Source organism: Folsomia candida, unplaced genomic scaffold (assembly GCF_002217175.1).
Source record: "Folsomia candida strain VU population unplaced genomic scaffold, ASM221717v1 Fcan01_Sc012, whole genome shotgun sequence".
In the NCBI taxonomy this organism is placed as follows: Eukaryota; Metazoa; Arthropoda; class Collembola; order Entomobryomorpha; family Isotomidae; genus Folsomia; species Folsomia candida.
Window position 1 is genome coordinate 3,154,301 of NW_019091204.1, and position 12,170 is coordinate 3,166,470.

Genomic DNA, 12,170 nt, shown 5'->3' on the forward strand with positions numbered 1-12,170 from the left:
TTATCATTGATGCTGTGCTTTGGCTGGTGGTGTCATTATTTTCATGGTTTTTTAGTTCTAGCAGTCACCACCACCAACCACGTCGCACTAGTTGTAACTTTAGACTTGGAGAGAGCAACACGTATTTTTGGCTGAGCTCTGATTATTTATTTTAAAGTTATTTCAAAGTAGCAATTTTGTTAGTAAATGGTTCAATCTATTTAATAAAGTAGTGATCAGCAAGAGGAGATAATTTGTGATAAGTGTCAAGTTATTTCGGCTCAGTTGCGGCTACTAGGAACTCATTTACTCAAAGTTTTATCTCATCATCATCGCCAAGCAGGCCCTTATTCGGATTATCGGGTTTTTCGGGTAGAAATTCATACGAGATCCAACAATATATGTAAATATATCTAACCATAAATCTGTTACTTTTTTAATTGCCCCATCCCCACAGTTTTGCAGCTAATGAAAATTGTGTAAATTAATAAGGAATGTGCCCTAAGTGCATAATCTTGTAAAAATTGGGAACATCCCTCTTAGGATTAATCTAATGAAACATGTACGTCTTTAAAAGGTGAAAGTGTGACAAACCACAGCTCCAAGTTGGTGTAGATCACACCTTTAAAAGTTTGTACTTTTCCACGGTTTCATTTTTATAATGGGAGGGCCCGTATGAAAATTTTCCGACATTTTCTTCATAAATTATATGGCGAATCATGTACAAATTGTGTGCCTAAAATTGGCCGATTTTTAGGAAGAATTGTTTCTGCATAAAAGAGTATGACGAACATTTCCTACATACAAGAGTATGACTAACATTTTCTTCATAAACATTTGGGTACAATATTTTCGTAGCACAAATTGGCCGCATTTCGTGAAGAATTATTTATGCAGAATAAATTATGCATGCGAATTCGTAGGGTATTTTTCTCTAGTGATTTTATTTTTCTCAAGTAAATAAATTTTCAAATATTTGATTACATCAAATTGAAATTAATTACGGGCCTTTTTCTGCTCCTCCCTCAAAAAATCTGATAATGATTTAATAATCTCCTTCCTTGCTACCTTCTTATTCTTGTTGAAAATTTTGTCTTCGGCAGCATGACCAGAATTTGGTAGTCCATCAAGCCCTTGCTCTTTCAGAACAAATTCTGTGGAGCAGAATAGTTCAATATAGACTTTACAAATCTTTCTAGCAATTTATAAATCCAATATACTCAATAATTTATGTAATGTCTTACTGATCACAGCGTCCCGTTTGGGTATGTCGATGATTGGAAGAGGAGGCGCGGCATTGCTGTTGGCGTTGCATTTCTTCCCTAAAGGAGAATGCGTCGAAAGTTCTTCTGTCGTAAAGAGCCGTCTAAATAAATTGCGTGCTAGCACAGTAGGTTTGGACGAAACCATTTTGATGGAAGTCAAATCGGCCATGGGCAATGTTACACCGCTGTTAGCGTAAATTTCGACCTGTTAAAAACACAATTTTTATTAACCTGTTAAAATAATAACCGTAGAAATGTATAAAAGTTTTAAAGTCTAAAGTATAAAGTCTACACTGATAAAGACGAAAATAAACCGTAGTAACGTTAGAAGTAGCTCACCCTGTAATAATGATTTGGTTATAACTTGCCCCAAAGGTGCAGAAAAATGCAACAAAATAGATACATAATTTTTTGGCAATTATGCACCAATGGTGCAGAAAAATCCAACAAAGTAGATCAATAATGTTTATGCAATATTGCACCAATGGTGCAGATAAATTAAACAACATAGATCAATAATTATTATGCATCGAGGAAAGTCCAAAAATTATGCATCACTGGTGCAGAATTACCTACCAACGATCAACGAAAATTTTGAAAAATTTATGTCAGAATTGTCAAATAATATCCGCCGAGTAGTATGCACTATTGGTGCGTTATGCATCAAAGCCCCCAATTCTTTCGCATCATTTGGTGTTTCCGATTGTCAGATACCAACGGTGCTATTAATTTATGAAAAAATGGACCTGATCCATTCTAGTGAGTATCAATTGATGCTCATCCAATTGTTTCGCATCAGCTTGGATAACCAACCGTTCAATACCAACGGTGCTACTTATTCCAAAATTGTAGTGCTTTCTCGATCCATTTGCACAATTAATTCGCACCATTTGCGCCACGGATTGTTCGATACCAATGGTGCGCTTAATTTATTCTATAATGGTCAAGAGGATTATTAATTAGCATCAATTGATGCAAAAAACTCGTGAACACACAGACAGACGGACGGACGGACAAGAGGAATTCAATAGCTCTCGTGCTACGCAGGGCGAGCTAATAATGGACACAATGTCTACCTCGGATGGTTCTCTGACTGAGGATTTCAAATCCTTATATTTAATTCTCAATGCCTTGTACTTCTGCTTCATTTTCAAATATTTTTCTGCATAACAAGTGTAATTAATTGCCATCATTTTTACATTATTGTCTTCGCATTTGTGCAAGTTTAATTAGAAAATAAATACCAGAATAATCCACTCCTTCGGGGATCTGTTCCTGACCAGAAGAGTGACTTTCCTCTTGTGACTGGACATCTTGCAGATCAGCTGAAGGAACAAGATTGGCTACAACCTCTTCTATGTCGCGAATCCGTTTTGTCGTCGTGGATTTGTTGCCTGAATTTATAAAAAAATATATGATAAAACTCTCCAACATAATTCTAATTGCAATTGCGCTGGTGCCAAAATTTGTTGCCTTACCCTTCTTTGATTTGATTTCTGTATTTTTCCTCTTTATGCCAGAATGCTCACCTGTTTCCACGGCTTGAGCGGCAGAACAAGCTATAGCCAATAAATCAGCTTCATCAGATAAGGCTTCCTCATCATTGGCTAAAAAAATATTAGTTAACATAAACATATGCACAATCAATTATTAATAAGTTTAATGAGAGAAAATTAGAAAATTAGAAAGAACCAATTATTACACGAACCGATTTTTAAAACCAAACCAGGGTAGATTTTCCCACGACTCCAAATAACTTGCACAACCTGTCCCAGTAAATTTTGAGGATTAGCACGCAACGTTCCATCTTCTAACTTCTCGGAGGATACGACTGAATACTTTTTGGGACGTTCGTTGGACCACTCAATTAAAATAAATGTCATTTTGATTGGAATCGTAGACATTTAGTAAATGCGAATGAAATTCCGAGCGAGCAGTTGGTTAAGTTGCCATCCACACTGATTGCTTCCAAAGATTCCCACTATTTGTAGAGCAGAGTTTAGTATGTCCAAACGAACCCCCGAATCGTCACAAGTAGCACATTTGAAACTTATTAAAGTAAGTACTTCAACAATTGAATACTAAATGTCAACCCGTAGAAATTATAAAAGCTATTTTGGCTCTCGTGGAGGATGCGCGAAAGTGACAAGTATACCAATAAGGACCCGGCACAGGATAAAACGCCGCTGGGTAAATTCCAATCTAGTTATGAAAAATTCGAAAAATAAATTATTATTTTTAAATTAGTCGGCGATTGATGGTGTTGGCTTAAATAATAATACTCAACCCAACCAGCAATGCGACAACACGGTGGGAAGAAGTAATGAGGACTTGGATGACAATCTTCACCCATCGTTACCTCAATTGGTAATATGACAATACCAATTGTGATACAGTATATCAACTATTTTAGCTTTATGTATACTTTACAACTACACTGTTAGGATATGAACGACGATGCGGAAGTTTCCGAATCTGGCCTCAGTACAAGTTCAGACGACGACAATGATGAGGACGATTACGATCAAAATGAAGTAGCCAATGAGTTCATTTATCAAAATAATCAATATTTCGCTCAATTCTATAACTAAGAATATTTTAATTATCCTAGCACCACAACAAACAATACAAAATATTTCCTAAGGCAAAACTTACAACAACGGAAAGTTGTATGTTAGTAATAGGATTCGCCATCCGTCACAAACTCAGTAAATCTGCAATGACCGATTTGCTAACGTTAATTAATTTTCACTTACCGACTGGAGCATCAATCCCGTCGTCAATGTTTTTGTTGAACAAGATGCTGGGACCTGACTACACTTTAGCAAAGAAGATCCCCTTTTGTGAAAAATGTCAGTGCATTATTGAAAACTCGGATAATTGTATCAAATGTGGACAAGTTAATATGCATAAGGCAATCAAAGATGGGAATTATTTTGTCTCCTTCGATATTGGATCTGTATTGAAATCACTTTTAGAAAAAGAAGCAATCTCGAAGTCAATTATCAAGAACTTTGTGAAACGTGCCAACAATCTTAATGCTAGCAACGTAATAAGTGACATCATCGACGGATCTGACTACAAAAAATTAAAATTAAAAAAGTATGACTTGACTTGCTGCTTAAATACTGATGGTGTCTCAATTTTTAACTCATCAGGGTTTAGTGTGTGGCCACTTCTTCTATGCATCAACGAACTTGACTATCCACTCCGTAGAAAACACACGATTCTGGGAGGTCTTTGGCTAGGTCAAGGAAAGCCAAATTTTACTCTATTTCTAAATCCATTCATGAAACAGGCAGCCCAATTATCTACAGAAGGAATTGTCTGGACGGCTAACAACAAAATGATGACCAGTAAAATATTTTTCCCTTTGTTCGCTGCGGATTCTGTTGCTCGATGTCAAATTCAAGGAATTAACCAGTTCAATGGCGAATATAGCTGCCCATGGTGCCTTGCTAAGGGAAAAAATTTTAAAATATCTGACTCGAGGCATAAATGGATATTTCATCCTACTGAAACTTCGATAAAACGAGATAAAGAAATATTTGTGCAACATCTACTGCAGTTAAGAGACAAACTTCAACACGGGTCTACAGTTGCGTCTCATTTTGGGATCAAATTAGCATCTCCTCTTATTAATCTGAAAAATTGTTATATTGTTGGAGGGTTTGTTTTTGACTATATGCATACCGTTTTGCTTGGAGTTGTTCGCACTTTCGCTTTTGCTTGGACAGAGTCAAAAAACCACTCTGAACCATTTTATATTGGCACAAAAGCGCAAGAAATTAATCAACGAATTGCGAAATGTAAAATTCCACATGAATGTAGTCGAAGTATGAGGGAAATTAAAGAAATGAAGTATTGGAAAGCCAGCGAGTGGAAAACTTGGATGGTCATTGCAATACCATTATTGCGAGGTATTTTGCCAAATTGTTACTTGAAACACTTCGCCAAGTTAATTGTTTCTATTTCAACCCTATCCCAGGATACTGTAACATTAGATAAGATTAACGAAGCTGAGAAATTGGTTAAAGAATTTTGTTTGTTAACTCCTAATTTATATGATAAGAGCTACTGTAGTTTTAACATCCACTTACTAACTCACGCTGCTGATTGCGTGCGACGCTGGGGACCCTTGTGGAGCTATTCGTTGTTCCAATTCGAAAACTATAATGGGGTGCTGACAAATAGCTATTGCGGTACCAGAGAAGTAGGGTCACAAATAATTAGTAGAATTATATGTGCTCAAAAAGTTTGTTCTCTGGGGGAAGTCCATTTCCAAAACGGCATAGCTAAAGATTTTCATATTTCAATGATAGAAAATAAGAAATACTCCAGGAAGTCCTGTCCCCTTGATAATTGCACACTTTTGGGAGCAAAAAAGATATACATTTTTAGTACAACTGAGAGAAAGAAACTAGAGAAATTAGGGTACATGCACAGTGAAGGTTTTAGTTGCAAATCATGTATTATATCTGGTAAATTTTTTAATTCCAGTAATAGTGATACAATCAAACGGGTGAACTCTATTGTTAAAATTAACGGTAAATTGTATGTGATTTTTAAACTACTTAATTTGTTTGGTATCCCAAATGCGATTTTGCTCGTGAAAAAGTGTGTTGTAGCTGAGAGTAAAGATTCACCAAAGTCGAATAAAATTATATCAGTTAGCGATGATGTTAGGTTCGAATTGTCAACTAATGTAGAGCGTATGAAATTTGTTTGTCAATATGATGAAAATGGGAATTTATATATAGTTACCGAACTTATGAATACAATTGAACTGGAATAAATAAATGTGTCAACGTACTTTGTTATACACAATAAGCAGATAATTTTTAGTCACAATTGGCCAAATAATTTTATGCATATAAGATATGGCACGGATATTATGCATGATTAGGTTGAATTTTTCAGACAGAAAATGTTCGGCATAAATATTATGGGGATTATGCATAATTATGCTAGGTTTTTTATGCAGAATATGTTCGACATAAATCTCATGCCAGTTATTCATAATTCGGCATATAGTTACCTGCACAATCAACTGTGCAGGGAAGTTGTGCCGGTTTCTGCAGGATTCGCCATACCATTTTCATACGGGGGAATACTATGAAATAATTTAATCGTACTATTATTTAGGTTCGTTTAGGGACCGTCCATATATGACGGCATCAAAAAGATTAACGGGTGGTTTCCCCAGCGTGTCGTGGAAAATTCCCAAAAAAAACGGACCGTACTAACTTTCCTAAAATAACGTTCGAAAATTTTCTGAAAAATGCTCGACAAATCCCCAAAACTTTCAAACTTGGCAGGGAATCCTCTAAAAATTCCAGGAAGCTTTCTCCCGCTTTCCAACCAACGGCTTTTTCAAATTCGCACCTGAAATCCAACCCAGGTGCGTTACACGTGGCAAGATTAACCTCAATATAATGGGGAAGGCTGGTAAGAACAATTCAGCGATTTTCTTATGACATAATAGACGTATGTTCCTACATGATAAACCACATGGTGATGAGTAACCATGAAAATAGTCTTGGAAAGCTTGGAAAAGTCGCGTGCCATGATTACTTGTTTTATTTCGTAGGTTGTAAATATTTTGGGGTGTAATTGGCTAAAGTTGGAATCATCGTGGCTGACCTCGTTTTTCGGGTGGAAAGGTCATGGGGACTAATTAATGTTTGACACGTCGTAATCAGTATTAACTTCTGTACATACATCGTGACTCACAACTCGTTAGGGATGAACGTTAGGCAACGAAGCTCGATTGAAAAATAAATGAATCTCCTTATGTAACCCCTTTGATTGAGTTGTACATATTTTTCCGTTGGATATTTACATATTTAAAGCTACTCGGGCTAATGATGCTGCACTAAAGGAAGGTATGATTTTTCAGGCATTCGAGTGAATTTGCAACACGAAAAAAAATTGCATACGTGTCTCATATTGTATGAACTATACGTAACGTTTATGCAACCACACTCTAAGAATTTCTGTGATATTTGTGAATCCATCGGCTCTATTGACTCCTAGCTACACTAGATACATATGTACATTGATTCTCAAAATATTCAAATTAGTGTACATATCAGCCTGGAGAATCATTTGGGTGCTCCGAAGTGTCAAGAATTCCGTCCCTGTGGGGAAATCGCCTACATATTAGCATTTTGAATTTTAGGTATACCGTATACCTAAAATTACATATACCGTATATGTAATTGGGTTTGAGTTGACAGAGGCAGGAGCAGTGTTTAGTTTTACATATCTGTACTCAAGTTTTATCAAGTTTCTACAGGTGACCGAGCGATGGTGTACTATTTATTACCATCTGGTAGTGTCAGATATGTACATCCACCTCTCGGTGTGATTCCGGTGAAGCGATTTCTTAGAGTGTCGACATCTTACGTAACTGTACCCAACGTTAACATAGCTCGAGCCGAAGTAAATCTTCCAATTCTACCCGTGCCAAATGGTGCCACGCTTCTCGAGGCAGGCCAGGTTTTATCCCACGGGTTTCCCTGTGCCCACGGGATATCTGTTCTCGTTTTGTCTTATGAAACAATATTGTATTGATGAGGGCTCATGGCCATATCAAATGCTAATAAATTGAATTGAATTGAACATAGCTCGAGCCCGGAATTGCTATTTCGGGAGAAAGTCTTGCCAAGGTGATAAACTGCATTTTGTATGACCCATGACTCATACAACCTGCGGGTCGTGTGGTTTGAGTGTGCTAAATAATCTACCCCGATTCCCGTATAAAAGAGAGTGACACCTTTTCCCTGACCTTTCATACATACACAGCACAAAAAATTTACTCGGAAAAGCCCCCAACAAAGTTCAAAATTGAATCTACAGCTCTTTCGGTCTTTTTTGCTGAGAAAATGCAGGACAAAAATGCAGCTCGTTTTTTTGAGTTTGAAATAAATTCTTACTTCGACACAACAATTTCACGAATCGACGACGACACTGGTTTAATTGAAGAGGTGACTGCAATTCTAAATCTGGTCAAACCATGGCTTAAGCTTGGGCGGTTGATGAAAGTCACGTACAGTTGTGAGTTAAAATTAGCACATTTATATATGGACACACAATTCGACATTACACTCTTAAAAATAATGTAACCCTTTTTAAAAGTAAATACGCTCTGAATTCTTTATTACGTGAGCTATACAAAATCCAGGGTAGAAGTTACTCTTCATTGAGTTATTTAAGTAAGGCATACTCTGAATTATGAATACATAATACAAAATTCAAAATGAATTTACTGTTCGACCTGATTAAGCTCGATCTGCCCTTACACCTTATCCCGATTGGGTTCAGAAATTTGTCGCGTCGGGTGGGTCGCGTTCAGAAATTTGTCGCGTCGGGTGGGTCGCGCTCAGAAATTCGTCGGGTCGGATTTCAAATTGTGTGGCCGGGTGGAACGGGCTATTTAATATAATAATCTTTAGTGCAATAAATATTATTTCTAAGAGACTAAATACATACGTACCTACCCACTTTACCACGGCGGTCAATCTGACCAAAATTAACTAACTAACCAGTGAAATATTTAAACATTCGTCAGATTGGCCTTGCAGCCCGATCAGGATGCAGATTACACTCACAGAAAAAACGACACCGAATTGACACCATTCCGGTGTCTATATATGACTCTACCGGTTTGGTGTCAAATTGACACGGCGCGGTGTCAATTATGTTGCACACCGTGGCGGTGTCAACCCAACATACCGTAGTGACAACACCAACACCGCGAATGGATCAGAGGTTGTGCTCAGTTTTATGTTGCTTCGACACTGCTAGGTAACGATATGACTGCAATTTAATATATGCATGTCACCACCCGGTGGCAAATCGTTCCCGGATTGTGACAACTGAACTACAACTTTTAGTAACAAATATTTTATTTTACGTTCAACAATATTAATCACTTAAAAAATTAATCACGTATTTCAAACATATTCACAAGTAACAAATTATAACACTCGCACATATCAAATAATATTTTTTTCTTCATACCTTATACACTTTTAAAGAAAAAACTTATATGTACTTAACACGGTGATGATCAAAATATGAGTACATCGTTAAGTTAAATTAAGTTTGCAAAAAAGATTTAGTAATAATTAAATTGGCTGTCGGGTGGACAAATCCTTACTCGTCGGTTCCCTCGTTGGGTTCAGTCTGGAGTTTTAGCTTTCTGGAAACAATAAGTTTTCAAAATAAAAATACACACAGTAAAATAATTTTAATTAAATGAGGGAAAATTAATGTAGGTTACAGATTTTAACTCACCTGAGTCAAGAAATTTGTAGTAGTCGTTAAACTTATTAAAAAACAATTTTTCCATCGAAATCAATGGAACACACCAATTAATTTACCCATTGTGTTGACTGTTTCGTGGAGGAGGAAGGAAAATGGCCGCCAAGCATACCCGTGCACAAGGAAGAGACTGACACAATTTGGTGTGAAGTCCAGGTCTCGCTTGCTGCTGTAACATCGTATCGTGTCAATTCGACACCTCAGCAGGAATATCGCTGATACCGGTAGCGTGTCAACGCGTTTTTTTTGCTCAGTGTCATTTTTACACAACGGTTTGACACTGTTTAGTGGAATTGAGGTTGACACCGACGGTTGGTGTTAACGAAATTCTTGGTTTTGTTACCAAGTTGCTAAGAGTGTACGGATGATGGAATCTGGATCACACTGGGAGAGGATTTCTCAACAAAATTGCAACTCCGGGCTGAGCGTAGTTTACAGGGCGACGGAAAGCGCATGACGATTGGAAATCTGATCCAGAACAATAATGGCAAACAATTCGTGGAAAGAATTAGTTTCTTCTATCCGAATTCGGTACACGAAATGGTTAAATTTTCCATTAGGAACATTTCTAATTGACGGTAAATTAAACAATTTGCTAGACTCTGGACAACTGCATCGATTTTTTCAGCCCGGATTGTAACGATCGCGTCGGATGGATCAGTGCGGGCAGAGATGTCGCAACCGGGGCTAAAATCGGGTTTGATTCGGATCCCGTGGATTCACCGAGGTTTACAACGTGCCCCAGTAGTACTGGTGAAAGGGGTATTTTGGTACGGGTATATGGTTTTAGTAAATTTAACGTAGCACTCGATGGCCAATCACAACCCAGCATCGTCAAAATTAACGCATTTCTCTTTCCCGGAATTAATTTTATAATTCTAGACGACAAATTTGCAGAACAGGTCGTTCCTAATTGAAATGAAAAAAACACTCCAGATTTTGCCAGCTGGTGGAGGAGATCTCAAGTTTCCAGAAAAATTGGAGCAGCTAACTGACCATAAATTTGTCATCCCGAATTTCAAAATAAGTTCCCAAAGATGATATATGTACATATGTATGTATGTATGAGTAAAAATGTGATGAGTTTGACAATTTTGGCGATAAGTTATAAATATGCAGAGCCCTACATATATAAGTACGTTAAGCCAAAGATGATACCCATCAAACTATACACAAATTTACGTAGCTTTCCGCGAATAAACCTAGTTTTCATGCAGATTCGAAATTCCGTCGGACGGACCGTCGCCGCTGGACAAGCTACTCGATGTAAGGTTTCTTGGGGGAGTAAAACGTATAAAGAGTTCCGGATTCTTCTGCCCGCCAAGGGAATTTCCGAGGCTGAAAGAAATCTAATTTTTGCCGTGCTCATCCTTTGGGTAAATTTAATTGACAATAGATAACAAATATTTGGAAAATATTCCAGAAATCAGAACGCACTCTTGAAAATAATGTCACCTTTTTGAAAAGTAGATAAATACAGTCTAATTTCTAAATAAAGCAAGCTTATCGGTAGCAAATAACTAACTAGTGAAATATTCACTTTAATAAAGATTAAAGTTAAAACAAAAGATATCATATTTTTTTAAGAGTGGGTTAAGGTGCTACAAGGTGTGTGTTATTTATTTTCCAAATCACGCTACCCGCTACCCATATTTAACTGCAGAAATTTCATTTTAAACACATTTAAAATGAAATTTCTAAAATTTCTCCAGTTTTATGAGTTTTGAGATATGGAAATGAAACTTTTGCTGCTTCAATGTGAAGCCAAACTACAAGGGTATCTACATACGTACTTGGGAAAAATGGACTAATTAATTTTGATTAATATTCATTGGGAAAAATAACATCTAAAAATCTACATTTTTTCCAAATCCTTAGTTTTGTAATCTCAAAAATTAGCTCTGCATTTAGTAAAAAAAATTATTATTTTTATTTGGATTAACTCATGAAACTTAAGTAGTATTAGTCTTCATTTAAAGGCATTGAACAGGGGAATGTACATATGTAGCGTGAGATGAAAAGAAACTTCATATCAATGCGTAATCCTTTAGCACCTTAAGTAGATAATTTTTTAAAACTGTGAGAATTTAGTATTTATGTATCCATTCATAATTCTAATTTCGTATGTATTCCTAAATTTCAAACAGGGCTTGAACATAATGGATTTACAAGGGAACATACCGAGGTGTCCAACGAGTTAAGGGTCGACACCTATACCAAAATGACCACAATACATGACCTATTAACCAAACTGAAGGAATTTCCGTGTAAAATTCACTTTTCGTCAAGTTGTGACGATATTTGTGACGAGCGCATGACCATCGGGTTGTCAGCGGGACAGGTCGGCCGCTGAACGATCAGGTCGACCACAGAGAAGTGTCGTCGTCTTCACGTCGTCTTCAGAGATTTCAAATTCTTTCAAATTTTGAAAACATCTTGAAATTTTGAAAAATATCAGAAATTTCTTCAAAATTTCAAAATTTTCTCAAAATTTTTTCAAACTTTAAAGATGTTTTCAAAATTTGAAAGAATTTGAAATCTCTGAAGACGACGTGAAGACGACGACACTTCTCTGTGGTCGACCTGATCGTTCAGCGG

The 12,170-nt window shown here is 36.8% G+C and overlaps 2 protein-coding genes across 2 annotated transcripts; one reads left to right on the forward strand and one right to left on the reverse strand.

The window, feature by feature from the left end:
• Positions 1–904: 904 nt before the first annotated feature.
• On the reverse strand, positions 905–2,408 carry LOC110855420. The gene is made up of 3 exons (XM_022103838.2): positions 2,321–2,408; positions 1,224–1,449; positions 905–1,133 (listed from the first exon to the last, which is right to left on the reverse strand). Exons 1-3 carry the CDS (start codon positions 2,390–2,392, stop codon positions 976–978), a joined length of 456 nt encoding a protein of 151 aa, XP_021959530.2. The 5' UTR covers positions 2,393–2,408; the 3' UTR covers positions 905–975.
• Positions 2,409–9,315: 6,907 nt separating this feature from the next.
• LOC118437197 lies at positions 9,316–11,099 on the forward strand. Its single transcript, XM_035856060.1, has 3 exons — positions 9,316–10,103; positions 10,172–10,342; positions 10,790–11,099. The coding sequence occupies exons 1-3, from the start codon at positions 10,026–10,028 to the stop codon at positions 10,970–10,972; spliced, it is 432 nt and encodes a 143-aa protein (XP_035711953.1). The 5' UTR covers positions 9,316–10,025; the 3' UTR covers positions 10,973–11,099.
• The last annotated feature ends 1,071 nt before the right edge of the window (positions 11,100–12,170 follow it).

Bases quoted from the DNA above. Each gene is read 5' to 3' on its own strand.
- LOC110855420 (XM_022103838.2), bottom strand. From the start codon at position 2,392: ATGAAGCAGAAGTACAAGGCATTGAGAATTAAATATAAGGATTTGAAA. The intron at 1,450-2,320 runs GTAGACATTGTG...TGTTTTTAACAG, and splicing joins CAGTCAGAGAACCATCCGAG to GTCGAAATTTACGCTAACAG. The intron at 1,134-1,223 runs GTAAGACATTAC...TCTGCTCCACAG, and splicing joins CAAACGGGACGCTGTGATCA to AATTTGTTCTGAAAGAGCAA.
- LOC118437197 (XM_035856060.1), top strand. From the start codon at position 10,026: ATGACGATTGGAAATCTGATCCAGAACAATAATGGCAAACAATTCGTG. The intron at 10,104-10,171 runs GTACACGAAATG...ACAATTTGCTAG, and splicing joins GTTTCTTCTATCCGAATTCG to ACTCTGGACAACTGCATCGA. The intron at 10,343-10,789 runs GTACGGGTATAT...GTTTTCATGCAG, and splicing joins CTGGTGAAAGGGGTATTTTG to ATTCGAAATTCCGTCGGACG.